At 47.3% G+C, this 20814-nt stretch overlaps 1 protein-coding gene across 1 annotated transcript in view; it reads left to right on the top strand.

The window, feature by feature from the left end:
• The window catches only part of PWP1 (PWP1 homolog, endonuclein), a 312398-nt gene that overhangs the window by 98823 nt on the left and 192761 nt on the right, over positions 1 to 20814 (top strand). The window contains exon 5 of the mRNA XM_085652559.1: positions 8896 to 8992. Coding sequence (XP_085508685.1) covers positions 8896 to 8992 — 97 coding nt within the window. The remainder of the gene's footprint in view (positions 1 to 8895; positions 8993 to 20814) is intronic.

Raw genomic sequence — 20814 nt, forward strand, 5'->3', positions numbered from 1 at the left:
GACTGAAAATTGCAAAATTAAGAGACCTACGGCCTATGTTTAACTTTGCATTCCTATTATAATATATGTGCGACTCTCATTGCGACGACGACAAATGATTAAAGTATGTGAATCTATGAAAGATTCCAATACTGGAGAACTACAGTTACAGGTAAGTACATTATTTTTTTTATTGTCGAGCCAAATACTCACTTTTTGGTAAAAAGAGAAGTATTTTATTTCTACCGTTACCAACACAAAGGAAAAATATGATGTTCACAAAAAATTGCACAACCCCACCACCTTGCAAGATTGGGGCTAAAGTGTTTCCTTGGCGATTCCCTGTCCCACTCCCTCCTTTCTCTGTCTTAACTGTTTATTCACTATTGGGAACATCCAGGGCATATCCCACTAGTAGTCCAAGTCTCAAGAGTCCACTTTGGCTCTAATTTAAAGTCAATAGTATTCCAGCACTACAACACTTAACTAGCAGCAAGTTTTACTAGACCAACAGCACCAAATTGGTTGTACCCACACTGGCAGGTGTGAAGCAGCTGGAGATCCTGAGCATAGCCCATCTGCAGGCGCTCGGAACAGCTCCAGCTGAGTCTGCCAAACATGGCCAAGGAGGCAGCACTCAGTGGGTGCAGAGTGCCTTGCTCGCTGTTGTGCTTCCGAAGTGACCGTAGTTTCTTAGCTGCCCCTCCTGAGGCATAAGTGTCCAGTTATTTTCCCATTGGGGGTGGTTGCGATGATCGTGTCATGGGTCCCTCGCCTGGGTGATGGTGCGCAGGTCCTCTCACTGCGTCCTCACTTCTCATGAAGGGAGTTGCAGATCAGTTTGCAATGATGCTTCGTGAGACCCCTCTGGAATATGAGGTCACCGTATCACACAGTACATTGGTTCCTGCTCAATTGGCATAACGAAGTCGTTGGCGGAGGCCCCTTCTGATATAAGGGAACTCAGCCTGTTAGCACACAAAGCTAGGGTCCATACTACACAGCAGTCAGTTCCCGGTGGCCCCTCCTGGCATACAGGGTCGCTGACTCGGCACTATGCATGGGCACCGATCCAGTCGGCATGGCATACGACTCGATTCACAGCAGTCCTCTCTGGCATACTGGGTCGCCGACTCTGTTCTGCACACATGCAGTCAATCAGTCTGGGGTTGGTAAAGCGCAACTACTCACCCAGGAGGGTTTCAAGGCACTGGTGGGAAGGGAGACGGCTCTGTTGAGTGCTGGGGCCATCCGAAAAGCCAGGTCATGGGGTCCTTCCTTTACTGGGGAAGTGTGGGAGATTGTCGGATGTGGAAGGGGAGGGTGTTCCAGGCTTTGGCTGCTGGGTAGTCTTTTGGATGCGTGGAAAGGGAGTCGGCTGTTCAGGTTTACAGGTCCAGTGTTGTGAAGGGCTTTGTATGCGTGGGTGAGGAGTTTGAAAGTTATTCTTCTTTCGACTGGAAACCAGTGGAGATCGCAAAGGTGTTAGATGATGTGGCTGCGAGGGGAGATATCGAGGATCAGTCTGGCTGCGGCATTCCGGATTGTGTGGAGTTTGTGAAGGCGTTTCTTGTTGATTCCAGCATAGAGAGCTTTGCCCAGTCTGCTGCTGATATGTGCGGGCGTGACACTTTTTCTAGTTTCTGTTGGGATCCATCTGAATGTCTTCCGAAGCATGCAGAGGATGTTGAAGCAGGTCGAGGAGACGGCGTTGATCTGGCTGTTTATTGCGAGCAATGAGTCTAGTGTGATGTCAAGGTTTTGTGCGTGGTCTGTCGGGGGATTTCCAAGGGCGGAGGGCCACCAGGAATCGTTCTATGCAGAGGGGGTGGTGCCAAGGATGAGGACTTAAGTCTTTTCTGACTTGAGTTTCAGGCAGCTGTTCTCCATCCAGGTGGTGATGACTTTCATCCCTTCTTGGAAGTTGTTTCTTCAGGAGGGGGTTGAGTTCAGCATCATTCCAGTCATCGGGGAAGGTGGCAGTCTCGAAGGAGCAGTTGATCGTACAACATAATTCGGGTGCGATGACCAAAGCAGCTCTATGGATGATATGATGTTTGCAGAGGTCTGAGGGTGCTCCGGAGTGGATGCTTTTCATGGTCTGTTGTGTGCGGGATGCATTTGAGCACGGTCTGTTGGGTAGCATCGCATAAGGGGGGAGCTGGAGCGGTGAGGTAATCTTGGTTGTCGAAGTTGTCGTAGATCTTCTTGAAGGTGCTGAGTCTGTTGTAGACGTCTTGGGAGGGTGGGACGTATGTTATTTCACTGCAGGGTTTGGTGAATTCCTTGATGATGGAGAAGAGCTCTTTGTTGTTGTGTGCGTTGGTGAGGATTTGGCCTTGGAGGGATTTCATCCTTGTGGATTTGATGAGTTTGTGGTATGCGGTGGTGGCTGCTTTGTAGGTGGCGCATGTTTCCGGGGTTTTGTTGTTCCTCTATGTCTTTTCGAGTCACCTGCAGGACCGTCTAGATTCTTGAAGTGCAGGGGTAAACCAGCTTGCTTTCTTGTTGTGTCTCGTGGCTTTCCTGAGGGGGCGAGTGTGTCGGTGCATTTCGTGATCCTGTGGTGGAGGTTGCGTACCTTCGATGTTTGCAACTGACGTTGTCGGTGTTGGGGTGCTGACAAGGGCAGAAGTGAGCCAGGCTTCGGTGATTTTGTTCCAGCTTCTGCGGGGGAGGCAGTGGGTGTGCTTGTGTACAGTAGGTTTTTTGAAGGAGAAGTGGATGCAGTGGTGATCTGTACAGAGGAGTTCTGTGGTGTGGCTGTAGGAGATGCTGTTTCCTCCGGTGAAGACCGGGTCGAGTGTGTGTCCTGCAGCGTGCGTGGGGGGCAATGGCTAGTTGTTTCAGTCCTATGTTGACAAGGTTCTCTACGAGGGAGGTGGTGTTTGAGTCATCGTGGTTGGCCAGGTGGAAGTTTAGGTCTCCGAGTAGGATGTAGTCTGTGGATGCAAGGGGTGCAATGAGGTTGTGATGGCATCGGTAAAGGAAGCGCGGAGCCGGGCTGCCTGTAGATGAGTGTTCCTCGGAGAGTTGTTTTGGGGTTGGTCTGGATCTGGAAGTGGAGGTGTTCCATGCGGGTCGTTGTGTCGCCTGGGCAGGTGGTCATGTGGAGGGTGTTTTTGTGGATGATGGCGATGCCTCTTTCTGGACGGATTGGGCGGTCTTTGTCCGAGATCTTGTATCTGTCGGTAATGGTAGTGGCGATGTCAGGTGTAGAATTGGCATTGGTCCTGGTTTCCATAAGGAAGGCGACATTGGGCGAGTAGGTGTTGTGGAAGTCCCAGATTTCTATGACGTGTTTGTGTAGGGAACATGCGTTGAGGAGGATGCAGTTGAGCAGTTTGTGAGCGTTGATGTCCATTAGTTGGGAGATGCTGCTGTGGTACAGAGGTGGGTGAAGGTGCGGCAGCAGTGTAGACCGGAAAGGGGGCCATGGGTGGTGTTCGGCGTTGAGAGCTAGCATTTGTTGTTGCTTCCTAGGTTGAGATCGTGGAGGGTGTTGGAATTGTAGTGGTGGCGGGTCAGAGAGCCAGGGTCTCCGGCGCTGGTCACAGACAGGTGCAGACAGGCTTGCCTTTGGCGTGCCCGCTGCACGGCCGCCATTAAGTAGGGATCGTGAAAGGCCAGGTTAGCTTGTAAGCAGGAAGGACACACTGGAGCGGGGAATGGCAGCAGGGGGGAAAACAAGGGAAAAACAAAGAAAAGAGTGAGAAGAGTGGAAAAAAAGAGAAACGTGACAGAAGGGCAAAGGAAGGAAGTAAACAGAAATAGATGGAAAGTGAAAAAGAGGGCACAAAAGGAAAGAGGAGAGAGAGGCAGAGACAGAGCAGCAGAAGAGCAGAGTGCTCTCTCACTGGACCACCAGAGATTAGGCACAGACAGGAGCCTGCGGATGAAGGAGGGCCTCTAATGGACTTGTCCTTTTTTGGCTAAAGTCCCTTAAACTTTTTTGCCTTCCTCCTAGACCTTTTTCTGACCTTTTGTTGCCAACTTAAGATGTTTTGGGCACTTAGCCACTGCTGATTAGTGTCCTAGTGCAAGTGCTCCCTGTATAAAGTGTTATGGTAATTGTTTATTCGTAATTGGTATGTTTGTCTTACTAGTAAAGTCCCTAGTAAAGTGCTCTATGTGTGCCAGAGCTGCAAATGCTACTAGTGGGCCTACAGGACTAATTGTGCCACCCACACAAGTAGCCCTAAAGAGAGATCTCAGGCCTGCCACTGCAGTGCCTGCGTGCAGTTTGTTAACTGCCTTGTTGTCCTGACAAGTGCACCCACTTCCCGGGCCCTACCCTTCCATTTTTATGCACATCAGACGCCCCTATAGTAGGCCCAAGGTACCCCCCTGGGCAGGGTGCAGTGTATGTGAAAGGTAGGACATGTACTGAGGTGTGTACCATGTCCTGACAGTGAAATACTGCCAAATTAGTTTTTTACTGTTGTAAGGCCATCTTGCCCATAGGACAGAATGCGGAATGCTGGGTCCCATGTTTCCAGCATATCTTCCTATAGGCATAAGTTGGAGAGATGAAGTTTAGTGTGCCTGAATTCAGAATTTTAATAACACGTCTTTTTATGAAGATGGTTTTTTAATTGTGTGTTTAGAAACAACACTTTTAGAAGTGGCTGGTTTCTTGTCCTAACCCTCCTGTGTGCCTCTGCCTGGTTGTGTATTGACTGTCTGGGTTTGGATGTGACCGGGTCTGGGGAGTGTCTTGACACCAGGGAGGAGTAGGTGAGACAGCACAGGCTGGCCTGAATTTGGTGTAGTGGGAGGAGTATCCCCTTTGATGCGAAGAGGGCTGTGCTGCTGCCACGAAAGAATGTCTCCACCTCCTGCCGAGTGTCTGGGGCCCAGACCCTCACTATCAAAGGAAGAAGGTGTGCACTGGCAGGAAGACACCCAGAACTGGTTTGGACCGGGCTCAGAGCCCACTGAACACAAGACTTCAAAGGCATTTAGTGGTATAAATGTAAGAGCTGAAAACCCCTGAACTCAAAACTGAAATCCAGACTGAAAAAGGATTGAAACTACTTCGTGATCAAGAGGAACCTCTGCCTTGCTGTGTGTTCTGGGGCTGGCCTGCAGTTTGCTGATTTGACTAAAGAGAGGACAAGGGACTTTGCTGTGTGCTGTGTCCCCTTGCTTTAGAGGACTTTGCTGTGTCCTGAAGTAACTTGTCTCCAAGGGCCAGAGGAGAGCTGGTCCCCTGTTGTTGAAACTTAGGAACATCAAAGTTTCCAACTGTGTTTCAGCAACGCTTGGTGTGTGTGCTTTTGCACGCCTGAGACTGCTGTGTGGTTTGTGGTGCTGTTTGCGAGGTGCTCTGTGACCGCATTCACCCCGCAGCGTGAAACATCGTCCACGCTGCTGCATTGCTGTTTGTGGCTCGATCCGTCATCTAACTGAGGCTGTAAATGAGGATCGCGGCCGCCGGCCCGTGCCGCAACGTGCTAAAGGTTTTCTTGAAGCTAAGGAAGCTGCAAGGTGAAAGGGATCGTGATCGTCGTTCGCCAGAAGGAATCTACCCAAGATCGTCAACGAAGGAGAAGGCAGCGCCATTACCAGTCCGGCTACAGCGTTGCCTAAGCAACGGATCTGCAATGTCGTCGGAGCTGCCCAGCAGGACGTCCGACGAGTGGAGAGAGAGAGCGAGGCAGCGCACCCCCCAGGTAAGGCTTGGACTTCGGTCGGGAGCCGCAAACGTGTGTGGCCTGGGGAAGCGTTCAGGAGTAGTACAGGAGTGCTCCGATCTCTATCTCCCATTGCACCGTGTTAGGCGCGCTGAGTCCCCGAGTGGCAGTACCTGCCAGCAGTACCAGGGCCACCTCTTTAAGCTTACGACGTTGTCTCTGCTGTTGGGGCCTAGTGGTGCCCGAGTTGACCGCTTAGATTGGCTTGTAGCATTATTCTTGCATTACAAACCGCATTATTCCTTGCATTACGAACTGCATTATTATTGCATTACGAACCGCATTATCCTTGCATTACGAACTGCCTGATTCTTGCATTACGAACTTCCTTATTCTTGCATCACGAACTGCCTTATTCTTGCATTACAAACTGCCTGATTCTTGCATTACGAACCGCATTATTCCTTGCATTACGAACTGCCTGATACTTAAATTACAAACGGCATTAGTACTTGCATTAAGGACTGTCTTATTACTACATTGCGAACTGCATTACGAACTGCATAGCATTGCATTAGATCATCGTGATCTGCTCATTAATACTGCAAGAACCTACAAGTGATTGCTGGCCTAATAACCGGCAAAGTGAAATAATACGCATATGTTGGATTTCTATCGTTTGGTCTCATCGTATTCCTTTTGATAAAGATACCGCTATTTTTATAAAACAAGTGTGTTGTCCATTTGTTGTGTTTATCACTGTGTTACTGGGAGTGTGGTTGCAAATACTTTACACATTACCTTGGAGATAAGCCTGGCTGCTTGTGCCAAGCTACCGGGGGGTGAGCAGGGGTTATCTGAAAGTGTGTCCTTCCTTTCCCTGACTAGTAGCAAGGGTTCCTATTTGGACTAAGGTACCTACCTCCGCCAACTAGAGACACCCAGTTCTAACAGCCTCGAACACCCTAGAGCAGATAGCCACAGAATATGCCAACACGTGTTTCGTCCTCTGGATTTAACCAAAGGGTTAAAGATACAGAATAAAGTACCAAGAAGAAAATACACTGAGAAGACTACTGCGTGGACTAATTGTGGCTCGAATTTAAGTGACACAAGCTCAGGAAATTGATTTTGTCTTTTGTTTTAAGTGTGTGGACTTTGTTTACACTATTGAAAACGAAGGGTGGTTGTTGCCCAATTCCCTTTTGAGCTCTGTCCTAGTAAGAAAAAATGTCTCTAATTACAGGTTCACTTAACCTTGCACAGCCTATAACCTACTACCCTTTTCTTTGAAGTTTTATTCTGGGGGCATTCTGCTTCCTTTGATGTGTACACTCCTTTACTTTCTCTTCATCAGAAAAGCAGTCTGTCACAACAGGAGCGCCTCTAAAGCTGATGGTCCCACAACACAGGCCATGAGAGTGACTAGAGTTCACACCTGGATGTCACCTATTGTGATATGTGCATCAAAATGTTACCCTCAGGTCCCAGCCCTATTAGTTATGATTATCTCAGCCCCATCTCCTTCTCGAGAAGTGTTGAGGCCCCTTTCTTGTGACCTCTCAGTGAATCTAAGGAAAACATTTGAAGTGTGCAGGGGAAGCCTGGCTTTCCTTTCTCCAGTGTTTGTCACACCAGCTTACAGGAATGCAGCACCAAACAAATCTGAGTGAATTTTGCCATCTTCTCTCAATATTTCACCATGCAGCCCTGGGTCTCCCAAAATGAAACCCAGGGCCCACCAAGCATTGTACCATTCACAGGCAAGCATACACCCAGTGCAGGTGTACAGCATACATGCACTTCACAGCACTGTAAGCTCCCTGTACAGTACTACTCGCAGGAGCACTTATACCCAGCATATACATTTACCGTGTGCTCACTGCACAGCACTGCATCCTTCATGTATTGTGCCGCTCAAGGGCACACACATACACAGCACATGCATTCACCATGCAAGCACTGTAGAGCTCTACATCCTTCATGTATTGTACCACTCACAGGCACACATACATCAAGCAGATGCATTCAACATGCATGCACTGTACAGCACTACATCCTTCATGTATTGTACCATTCATAGCCACACATACACACAGCACTTGCATCCAACATGCTTTCACTGTATCCTTCGCAGGCACACATACACCCAAAGTAGATACACCACTTCTGCTCTACACAGCACATCACATTAAACCGATGTAGGTGAAGGGATGAGTTAAACACACAGCAACAGAACTTTAAATAAGTGAACCTGTAGGCCTCACTACAGTGACACAGGTTTAAGGACCTGTTCACTCCTACTCATCACTGCACGGTTTGCTGCCACCATTGGCTCGTACTGCTTGACTCCTGGTGAAGGCAGTAGCCTTCCACCACTAAGAGGGTAGCGCTTTGGGTGCCTCTCCCGGTCCAACAAGACAGCAATCCTTGAGACAGGCCTATGCCATGGCGCACATTCGTAATCCATGTTTGCATATGGCAACAAAAGGTCTGCATTGGGGATCCAGTCAGAAGTACAGTTGGGCACTCAGGGCAGGGGCGCATGTCCATTACCATACAGAGGACTTTTCTGTCCCAACATAAACCTTTTGAGAAACAAGTGGACATCATCATCCCCTTACATTTCCACCAAAAGTATAACAATCCCTTCTTCAAATAACTAAACTCAGTATAATTTATAATTACTGAATATTAACTATTTCACACCCAATATATTCTTAGATATCATCTAAGTCATTGGTTGGTGGGTTTGCTCCCATTCCTTTAACGGTTCTTCAGATCCATAGTTGTCAACACGTCCTCACCCTCATGAATGTAGCAGCTATCTGACCTTCATTGATACTATGCTATGAGCACTGGGCATTGCATGCAGGACACTATGCTTTTGTAAAATGGTGACTGCACATTTGCCAAGTGGTCTATGCTTTGAGATAATTGGAACTCAGCTGTTTGACACTGCGAACATTGTTCAAGGCTTCTTGCTCCATTATTTGAGCAGTTTGTTTGACATGTGATTTCCACATACTCCTTTTTTGTCTTAGTCATATGATCTACCTTGTTATGTTATGTTATTGTTATGTGTTATTGTTACGGTAATGTGTATTTCTGTTTAGTGTCCTTTCTATGATTCTGGTTTATATTGTCAGCCTACTGTTCTATGAACTTCAAGGTAGCCATATTTTAAAGTGTCAGTTTTAAATGCATTGTCAAATAAGTGTTGCAATTTACACTATTGAGATTTGATTCTTCTAATGAAGTATTATTTTCCTTTATTTAGGAACAGTACGAGCAAGAGGATTTTCTTATTAAGCCTAATGACAACCTTGTAGTTTGTGGCAGAGCAGAAAAAGATTCATGCAGTCTTGAAATTCATGGTGAGTTCCGAGTTATCTTTGCTAGAGGAGTGTATAAAGGCTCAGTGTGACCAATGAGCGTAATTTCTTTCAGCAGTTCTTTGCTCATGCCTTTCTACCTTCTTTGTCAGCCTCAAAACACAGGTTTTAATGTAACATTGACTCCAAATGTATGTAATGCTGTTATCTTTTGGACAGAAACATTCAAATGGTAGCTTCTATGGTTTACATTGATTCCAGCTTCCTTTTAGGTTTCACCTAAGAGAGCACATGCTGTTAAGAGACATATTTTCAGCCTACAGTTGGCTAAAAGGTGGCACATAGCTTACTATTGTTTGGCTTTATTGGCTCTCTAATTTGCTTCTTTCCAATTCATAAATTTCCTTAGGTTTACCTTCCTCTTCTTGTGTTTATCCATCTCCTAGAGCATGGATGCATTACTCATGTCCTTTCACTGCTCATTTGTCAGCTGGGTCTTGTAGTCCCTCCTGTCCACCCTCTGTTTTCAGCTTCCTGAGCCCAATCCCTCCCACCCTACCCTCCCTTTTCAGCTTTCTGTCCCATCTCCTTCCATCCACCCTCATTTGTCAGCTCTTGTCGACTACAGTTTGCAGCCTTGGAAGAAACCGAATTCCAAAACGTTGCGCAAGTCCGATGGTAGAAATCTTCACTGGGCAAAGATGGCAAAAGTATCCGGCTCGCAAGGAACCTTCTTTGGCTGCCAAAAGTCTACAACTTCACTGGGATTGTGCCCAATGGCTATCCAGTCTCGTGGAACCCAGCTTTGCCCCACTGAGGATTTTTGACTTCCATTCTAGAGACTTTGGGCCATATGTATCAAACCTCGGATTTGCGATTCTCAAATTGCGATTTATAGCGAATTGCAATTTGAGAATGCCAAATCGGTATGTAAACAAAACATCGCAAATAGATACCGATTCCCTAAAATTTGCATTTTTAATGGCAAGTACCCCAATAGCGATTCTTTATTTGCGTATTCGCTAATGTTGCGAACTCGCAAATAAAAAATCGCAAATCTGCTAATCAGAAATTCAGGTGCAGCTTGATGACATCACAACCAGGAAGTGTGACTACCCATGCTGCACCTGAGTTTCAGAAGCAGAGTGAGAGGCTGGGAGGGGAGTTAAGGAACCACTGCATTGCTAGTGGGAGAGGAGACATGGCCAGCCAGGAGATGGAGAAGGGGGATACAACAAGGAAGCAAAAACAAAGGTTTTCTGAAAGGGAGCTGGAGGTCCTGATACAGGAGGTGGTTGTGAGCCATGAGCTGCTCTTTGGGAAGAAATCCCTGTGCGTGCCAGAGACACGCAAAAGGATATGGTCAGACATACAGGAGAAGATAAACTCCTTTGGCGTCACCCACCGCAGCATTGAGGATTTGCGAAAACGCTGGCATTACATGCGCCAGCGCTCAAAGGAGAAGGTTGCTGCCAGGCTTGAGGAGGCAAAAAGACCAGTGGTGGGACCTCCACTGCCACTGCTTCCACGCCACTTGAGGAAATGGTCGAGGGGGACCCTGCTACCGGAGAGTGTGAGGGGCGTGGCAGACCTCGACAGCTCCGACCACCTAGACCCAAGACAAGGTAAGAAGCATGCCATCACACCCCTGATACCTCCCTACCTCCCCCCCACACCCAGGAGAGACCCAGGCACACAACATAAAAGCAAGTCCAGTGCAGGCACACAAGCACACACAGCAATGCATTATGGGAGATGTAGTCACATGCACCTAACATTGGAGCAGTGACACCCAGCCAGGGTCAACCAGTATGTGTGCATCAGGAAAGGCAAAATACAGACAGTCAGGACCCATGTAACTACAAACAGTGTAATTTATTGCATGACAAATGCAAGGCAGGATACCAAATTAATGTGTGCATTTACGTCCACAGCACCAACAGAAACCCAGGGACCGATGAGCGGAGGGGAGTATGAATCCCACAGCGCAGAGGGCTCAGGGCAAGTGGAGGAGGAGGAGGGCAGCCCAGTCATCCCAGCTAAACGCCCTTGGTGCATCGCAGTGCCACCATTGCCACCGCTGGAGGAGGAAACACAGGACACTTGTGATGATGATGCCCACCAAGTCCAGGGACTGTCTGTGCCACAACGCAGAGCTCAATAACCTCCAACTCCCATTTCAGCGATACCATCCATGCGCAGGGCACGTCCATCCACAAATGCACCTGCCACAGGAGAGGAGACAGTCTTAAGAGGGCTTGAGGGGCAGATGCTTGAAGAGCAGCGTCGCAAGGGAAAAAGCATAAGAGCCATTCAGAGACAAATTAGGGTGGGCTTCATGGGCCTTATGGGTGCCCTAGAGGCACTCTGTGCTGAGATTAGAGAGGACCGTGCTGCTAAGCGCAGTGAGAGGCAGTGCCTCCACACACGCCTTGACTTGTACACAAGGGCTGTCAACCGTCTGGCCTCAGCCACCTCAGTGCTGTCACGGCGCAGCATCAGCATGCAGCATGAGGTGGCACACTGCAGCCATGACGTGGCCAGGGGACTAGTCCAGGTTACATGTGCTGTGGACCAGCTGCGGGCAGCTGCCACTGCTGGACCAGGAATCCTCAGTCCACTGGAGGAGGACGCCCAATCAAGCCAGAGCAGCATCACTCCACCGCTCCCACAGGACAGGCGCCATAGTGTGCGTCATGGCAGGGCTGCAGATACTACTGAAGAGGGCACTGTGCACTCAGTGCGGGGAGCTACGAGCCGTCAGCGCCGGCTTTGAGGTACCCTGACTACCAAATGGCAATGGGTATAGCAACCCATTGCACACAGACACTTGTTAAGTTTTGTTTCTTCGCACTGTGTGACCAACATGTGCAGGACATTTAGAACTACATTGTGTGCTACACAGGCTGTGTGACGTAATATATCCTGAACTTAAGGAAATAAACACAGTCTTGTATAGATATATTGCATTGTGTCATCGTTTCTCACCTAGAAATAGTTCTGTGTGATCTCATCTCGCCTCTGGCGCCCGGCAGTCGCACCAATACCACAGGCTGGCTTGCATCCTGGAGCAGGCCACTCCTCCCCTGATGATTCCGAATCGGTGAGCTCCACTGGGGGGCCTTTCCTGGTGGCGATGTTGTGCAACATGGCACACGCAACCACAATCTTGCAACAGGTCTCGGAGCTGTATTGTAGTGCCCCTCCACTCTTATGTAGGCAGCGGAAACGGCTCTTGAGTATTCCAAAGGTCCGCTCAATGGTGCAGCGGGTGGCTGTGTGGGCACCGTTGTACCTCCGCTCCGCATCATTGGCAGGATTCAGGTACGGAGTCAATATGTAGTCACGGACAGCATACGCACTGTCACCTGTGGGGTGAGAGGAATCAGGTTAAACACTATCCTGCCACTGCTGTACTTTACTAGTGTGTCCTTGTTTCCTATGCAATTACCTAGTAGGTAGCCCTCGCCAAACTCCCCATTTGTGAGTCGACGGTGGATCCCACTGTGGCAGAAGATGAATGAGTCGTGGGTGCTGCCTGGGTATTTCGCTACGATGCCTGTTATAATATGCTTGGCATTGCACACCACCTGTATATTCAGGGAATGGTAGGACTTGCGATTCCTGAACACATACTCGTTTTGGGAGGGGGGGGATATGACGACATGGGTCCCATCTATGCAGCCAATGGTCTAGTGCCTGTAGTGTGCTGGGGAAGTGGATGTGGTGATGCAGCCTCTGTACCATTGCATCAAGGAACGCGTGGAAAAAGCGCGAAAGTGCACTCTGTGAGACCCCTCCTGCTGTGGCTATCACACCCTGGAAGCTCCCTGATGCCAAGAGGTGCAATGAGCACAGGACCTGTATGTGGGTGGGGATGGTGTGTGTCCTGCGTGTGGGGTGTTAAAGTATAGGTTTGAGCTCCTCTATTAAGTCCAGGATACTCTCTTCATCCAGCCTGTAGTTAATATGGATCTACTCCTCAGTCCGCTGGAACAGGGTGATGCGCGCTCTAAAGATCCTTTCCTTGCGTCTCCTTCTCTGTGCAGCAGCTTTGAGTCACAGCCTCCTGGCTATTACATACAGCCCAGCCATTGTGGAAAAATACTGTGGCATTGTGGGCCTCTTTAAATAGGTTGCACCTGGTTACCACCTGTTCAGACTTGGTGGTAATTGAGATTAGCAAAAATGCGATTTTCGATAACTCGCAATTTGCGTTTTTTTTTTTTCATGCATTCCGTTTTGCGAATTCGCTATATGGGAAGTCCACAATTGCGATTTTCGCTATTGTAGTGTAGCAGTTTGCAAATTCGCAGTATTATTCGCAGAATCCATCTTTCGCAATATTGCTAATCGCTACTTTAGCGATTAGCAATTTTGCGGTCAGGATGTCTCTCATACATAGCGGAGCTGTGTTTTGCGATCGCAAACACTGTTTTTTTACGATTCGCAGTGTTTGCGATCGCAAAACAGCTTCATACATATGGCCCTATGTAAGAAGGTAAAACTTCTAACTGGGGCAATCCTGGTTGCTGTATCTTACCTGTGCTGTGTCGCGTTCAGCTTTAACGCGCGCCTTGCTACTGGTTAAATGCAAACATATTTACAGTGGTTGGTGCAAAACGCTTTTTGGCACAATTTTATTTTTAAACTATGAAAAAAGTTGTATCTCCGGTTCGCCTTATAGTTTTCTTTTTTGTCCTTTTGGTGTAATTTTGTTCATGTAAATATTTTTATTGTGCTGTGTTTTCAGCTTTCTAACCATTTTGGCACTTCTGAATGCTGTACACATTTTCTTAGGTTAAGCCTGTCTGTTCTGTATTAGCTACCAAAGATTAATGTTGGGTTTAAATTACTGAAACCTTTTCTAGACCAAACAAGAGTAGTGCCATTATTACTAGTGGTTGATTACCTTTCATCCCAACTAATAATCTACTTTTCTCAGAATCCTGATTTGCTCCAGGCTCTCAGTGGCACCGCAGCAGTTTGCGGCCTTTAAGGAGGCCATGTTGTGCATCTTTGGCATGCCTATGAATTCCTCTGGCACGTCTTCGAGCCCCATGGATACACAGGCTCTCCCAGTCAGATTACTGTGGGCAGATCCGTCTTTAGTGCTGTCTGAACCCCTTGAACCTGGAACGGGTGCAGCACTCACTCCTGGTTCATCGATGCCGGAGGAGAAACCAGTATCGGATCCGATGTTTGATCCCGAATTAGCATCTGCTCGGCACCAACTAAGGCTGCTACAGCACAGTTTGTTCTCATACAGCTCAAGTCTAATCCTATATTACGACTACAGCAGAGGGCTCCTCAAATGCTCCACTAACTTTTTCCTCCGACACTTCGCCCCACTCTGAGATGATGACATGGGGATGGAAATTAAGTACTATGATGATGACACTGTTTACATGGACTTTAGGAAAGCCAGTGGGCTCCCTACTTCCCCTGATACAGGTTTGGTCCCCCAAAGGAAGATAGTGCTTCCTTTGTTGTTGTATTTTAAGCGAGCAGCTGAGGTTCTTGGTCCTACAGCTGACTTCAGTTGAAGTCAAGAAAAGTTTTCTTACTGAGGTTTTGCAACCCATGCCAGCCTCATCTGAGCCCTTGGTTCCGTTCATTGAAGTCCTAACTGATGCCTTAATGGGCACTCAACCCAAACTCTGGTCGTTACTGCTGATGAAAACGCAGGTAACCTGATGCCATAGGTCGGCTCCTGGCAATTCTGCTTTTCTTTCTCAGCATCCTGATCCAGAGAGTATGGTGGTCCAGGATTCCACCAGCAAGATGAATCCCAATTCTTTTCCTGCAAACCCTGCCCCCTAACTCCTTCCCGACAAGGCATCAAAGAAGATTAAGGCATTCCCGTTATCCTCCGCCATCCTAGCATAGATGATCTGTCGATGTTGTTTGTTCCACTGGGACATGGCCAGCAAGAACTTGGAGCCTTCTTGGCGCAAACCATTCAAGACTGTCTGGATGCGGGCAAATATGTTATTCATAATGGTCTTATTACTGATTGCCTGGGACAGGTGGTTGACACCAGTGTAGTGCTCAGTCACCATGTGTTGATGCAATTCATAGGTTACTCAGGAGACGTACTCACATCCCTTATGGATATGCCTTTTGATGGCTCATGTCTGTTAGGCAGCAAAGCTGATTCGGTCCTAGGGCGCTTTAAGGAAAGTAGGGCCATGGTATGCGCTCTTGGTCATTCTACCCTGGCCAGTTTCCTGATCAGTCCAGGATATTCGGAGACTATTCCAGTGGACTGATGTACAGGCAGTGCCAGTCTCAATAACCCCATCTGTAGTGAGCCCAGCCCTTTTATGACCGAGGACATGGTCTCGGTAGACAGCGCACAGTTATTTCAGAGAATCAGTCCTCCCAGTCCCCCTACCCTGTGGCATCAGCTTCCAAGCTACATCATCTTGCGTTTAGTGGTGCACAACCACCCGGTAGGAGGCTGATTCAAGTACTTTTTTCCAGGTTGGGGATCCATCACATCTTTCATATGGGTCCTCCAGATGGTTCAGCATGGTTATGTCCTACTGTTTCTTAGATTTTGTCTTTAGAATGTATGGTGCCAGGATACCAGTTTGGTCGCAGTGCGCTTTATAAATGTTTGAAATAAATAAGAATGCCTTTCTATGGAAGGACAAATTCAAAATGCTCACTCTTTCCCTAGTTTTGTCTGACCTTGATCCAACTGGATGGTGGCCTTGGACCTCCAGGAGATGTATTTCCATATACCTGCCCTGCAGTCCCACAGACATTACCTGCAGTTCCTGGTAGGCCAGGAGCTGTTTCAGTTTTCCAATCTTCTGTTCAGTCTCACCAGTGCCCCTTGGGTGTTCACAAAAGTGATGGTGGTGGTCACTGCTCATCTTCAGAGATTGGGTGTACCCTACCACTGCAACACTAAGACACAAGAGGTATTTGTTCTGTGAAAAAGTATCCCCTCACTCAAGTTGCGTTAAGATTGTTTAGTAATATAATTCTATATTTCTTTAAAATCTTGTAATTCCACTTGCAGTCTCTATTGCTCTTTTAAAGCAATTTTTTTCTTCCAAATGTTTTTTATAGTTTTCTAATAGTTACACAGACTGCAATACACATAACATGTGTATTTGTAAAGCGCTCGTTAACCCAAGGGTATCCTGGGGTTGAATTAATGTTACCCAAGTTAATGGTACTCATTTTATCGACCTCAGAAAGATGAAAGGCTGAGTAGACCCGCCGTGCTTTGAAACTGCAACCATGAGGTCAAACACAGGCCCCTACAGTGGACGCATGTAAGACTGCTCGCTTTAGCTAATGCTGCAAAAACCAAGGAGTGCACTACAGGTAGAGCATAAACATCATGTATTTCCTCAAAGGCTGTGAGGACACCTGAATCATAGAATGCACCCAGCCAGGTGACTCCAGCCTCGGTCCAGAGGAATCTATTGTGGTCTGATCAATTGGGGGAAACCTCAGGAGCACCCAGACTGCGAGGTTTAAAAGCACCTGCAACAGAGTTCCTTAGAGTTTCTCGGTTCTCAAATGGGAGTAATTTCTGATATTTGTCTGTTTCCAGGAACTTTAATGCTTGATTTTGGACGTGAGAAAGTGTCACTCATAGTCATTGAATGTCACTCATAATTACATTGAAATTGTAAAATGTCACACATAAGCAATCTAAAACCTCGGCAGCTATGGACTGTTACAAATGAGGCATATGGGGTCTCCCCATCGCTCCGCTTCAAATGGTGGTTTCAATTGTAATTTGCCACCTGAAGCAGTCTCGAAGATCCACATGTTTTGTACTGTATGCTAAAAACATATTCCTAGATATCAATGGGAGCTATTTGCTCGCACACATAGATGTGAGAAGACTCCAGGATTAAACCCGCCAAACATGCTCTGGAAATATGTTGCCATGTAATAGGTCTCAAAGTCGGGGACCCCCCTCCTTCCAATGTAAGATGCAATGTGTCAAGTGCCACCATCTTGTATTTGCTGCCCTCACCATCTCTGTTGAAGTATGGTCACAAAAAAGTAGAAAAATCTGGATAGTAACAGTATCTTAATGAGGGCCACTCAGGCCACCACCGATCAGAGCAGCTTATAAAGGATCTAGGTGCTATTATCACATGTCAGGTTACCCTGAACTAAATCTTGGTGGTCGCTGTATTCTCTGACCTTCAGATATTTGAATGTTTGCAATGATATCTCTAACCAAAACACAGTCTGTGAAATCAATTGCATGGCTCCCTCCTCAGTTAACAGGAAAACGTATGACTTTGTCACATTTATGCGACTATCACCCTGTTAACCAAACTTGTCCAGGCTGCTCAATAATACTGGAAGGTTCTTATTACAATTGTGTATATACAATAGAATATCATCCGTGTACATTGATATGGTATGTGTTCACTCACCAGTCCTCACATCCACCATGTCTCCTGTATGTCAAATGTAACACATTAGAGGGTCCATTGCCAGTGTGAATAACAGGTGGGAGAGGGGGAACCCTGCCTCGTCCCTCACTGTACTGGTCAGGCATTTGACACCACTCAACGTGTTTTGAACCTGGATTTCGTGATTGGTGGAAATTTCGATCTTTTGCGTAGTATTCCCTCAGATTCTTGTGCCTTCCTTAGACTATTTTTGCTGATGCGTCTTGTTGACATTAGGACTTTGCCCACTTTACTACTGCTAACCAGTGGTAAACTGCTTGTGCTCGCTATTCCGAACATGGTAAAATTGGTATACACCTATTCAACACATTTAATTTACATATATGTCCCTAGTAAATAGTACTACATGTACTCTGGGTCTGTACATTAAATGCTACAAGTTGGTTGCAACGCGGTACAAAAGGGGGTGGTGATGGACGGAGCATCAGAACCAATCAAACACTCACACCCAGTCAACAGATCTGATGCTCCGTCCATCACCACCCCCTTTTGTACCGCTTTGTTCGCCATAAGTTGGCAGGGTATGCTCAGACGTGAGTCCCTTGCTCACTTTGCCACTGGATTCAAGCAAGCCTGGCTGAAGACGGCTGAAATGCCAGAAACCGGTCCTAGGAAGCTTGTTTCCGGTCCAGAGAAGGCATGGCTTGGTAGTTCGGGCTGGACTGTTCCCATGAGGCACAGGGTCAGACTGATTTGCATATGGCCATGTCTGAACCGGGGTGGCAGAGTGGGCTAAAGAACGGTGATGGATCAAGCCCAGATCTGTTGACTGGGTGTGAGTGTTTGATTGGTTCTGATGCTCCGTCCATCACCACCCCCTTTTGTACCGCTTTGTTCGCCATAAGTTGGCAGGGTATGCTCAGACGTGAGTCCCTTGCTCACTTTGCCACTGGATTCAAGCAAGCCTGGCTGAAGACGGCTGAAATGCCAGAAACCGGTCCTAGGAAGCTTGTTTCCGGTCCAGGGAAGGCATGGCTTGGTAGTTCGGGCTGGACTGTTCCCATGAGGCACAGGGTCAGACTGATTTGCATATGGCCATGTCTGAACTGGGGTGGCAGAGTGGGCTAAAGAACGGTGATGGATCAAGCCCAGATCTGTTGACTGGGTGTGAGTGTTTGATTGGTTCTGATGCTCCGTCCATCACCACCCCCTTTTGTACCGCTTTGTTCGCCATAAGTTGGCAGGGTATGCTCAGACGTGAGTCCCTTGCTCACTTTGCCACTGGATTCAAGCAAGCCTGGCTGAAGACGGCTGAAATGCCAGAAACCGGTCCTAGGAAGCTTGTTTCCGGTCCAGGGAAGGCATGGCTTGGTAGTTCGGGCTGGACTGTTCCCATGAGGCACAGGGTCAGACTGATTTGCATATGGCCATGTCTGAACTGGGGTGGCAGAGTGGGCTAAAGAACGGTGATGGATCAAGCCCAGATCTGTTGACTGGGTGTGAGTGTTTGATTGGTTCTGATGCTCCGTCCATCACCACCCCCTTTTGTACCACAAGTTGGTTGCAAGACTCATTGTACCACCTACTAAAGCCACACTGTAAAGCATGTCTCAGCCCTGGTCCTGTATCCTGTAATGCAGCTTTAAACTGCAATTGAAACCTGATTAAATAAACCTTTGGCCAGACCTAAACCTTCCTTTTGAATACTTATAGCTCACCCGTTAGGTATGCCCTAAAGGCTCATAGAGCAAGGTGTATTGTATTTAAAAAGTCTTACATGTCCCGGAAGTGAAAAAGCAAACATATTTTCCACTGCAGCAGAACTAACTCTCCCTTTAACAGTGAGTTGCCTTATTACACTTAGTATGTGATAATGTCAGTTTGGGAACAGCTAGAGAAATATTTCTTACACTCATTTTAATTGTCATTCAAAATGCTCTTTAATAGTAAAGTCAGATTTTACATCACTATTCTGAAAATGCCACATTTAGAAAGTTGGCATTTTTCTGCCTAAACCAAGTTTGCCTTTCTGCCTGCCAGTGTCCCCGGTCATTTGACTGTTGATGGCTCTCCTGAGGTGTGATGTGTATTGCTTCCAGACTGGGGACAAAAGGGTCTTGGGTGTGGGGAAAGGTGTTCCTCTCCTGTCGGCCTCACTCCAGTGACATAAGTCTTCTTCACTCCTACTGATCACTACACATATGCTGCCACCACCGCACTCACGCTGCTTAACTCCAGGTAAAGGCAGTAGCCTTTCACCACTATGAGTGTAGCGCTTTGAGCACCCCTCCCGGCCAGCAAGTCCATTGTCCACAAGACAGGCCTTTTGTCATGGGGCACACGTATGATCCATGTTTGCCTCTGACAACAAAAATCAGCATTAGGGATCCAGACATCAGTGCAGTTGTGGCACTCAGTGCAGGGGTGCACGTCTATTACCATGTGGAGAACTTTTCCGTCTCAACATCCGTTATATTGTAGATGGTTTAGCAGGATTTTAGAAAAACGACTTGCCATCTATTAGATGTCTTGCATTATATTAATCAGCCTCTTGTTTATTTTTTATGACAATAGCCGCCTTAAGTACTTGGGAGTCTCCTTCAGTTGGGTTCTTGCTAATATGGCCAAGGACCGTATAACCCCTATCATGGATATAGTCACTACCGAGTTCACTATCTGGTCTAAACTCCAGCGCCTTCTTATGGGGCAAAGTGCAGATTGTAAAAATGAACGTGATACTGCAGTTGAGTTATGTTTTTGGCATGCTGCTACATAGGGTACACAAATCTATTCTTTAGGAATTTGACCGCCTCATCAGAAATTTCATATGGGCTGCTGGCACACCACACCTCAAGGCCTCAAAGCTATATCTTAAAACCATGGCAGGAAGCTTACATCTTCCACATGCCGAATCATATTGGATGGCTTCCAAGCTGGCTCACACGGTATAAATGTTGAAAACTCAAAGAGACATCCATATGAGTGCGTCTGAAAAAAAAACTCCTACATAAGACAGTTGACCTTGCGGTCTATTACTCATCACATGCTCAAACAGACCCCAAGGGTAACCCTATACTTCAGAACTCCCGCTACCGATGTGAATGGGCACACAGGTGGCTTCAAACTCCCTGCATTATACACCTGCATGCACCCATATGGAAAAATAAAGACATTCCGATTGGAGGGGTGGAACTGGAGTGGTGCCTGTAGAGGGACAAGGGCATACTCTGTATAGAACATGTGTTACACAAAGGCGACTTTCTCCCCTTTGCGTCTCTTGTGGAGAAGTACGGGCTTCAGTCCTGGCATTACTAGACACCTTGGAGGCTGACCCAATACTACATTACATTATATAACATGGAAAATATTTAAGGGAACTATGTCTGGTCTTTATGCTACTTGCGTCATTGGTGGGTATCCGGATTGCAACCCTCCTTGATGAACGAGGAGTGGCTTACACTTTTG

The sequence above is a fragment of the Triturus cristatus genome, chromosome 4_1 (assembly GCF_964204655.1).
Source record: "Triturus cristatus chromosome 4_1, aTriCri1.1, whole genome shotgun sequence".
Lineage (NCBI taxonomy): Eukaryota > Metazoa > Chordata > Amphibia > Caudata > Salamandridae > Triturus > Triturus cristatus.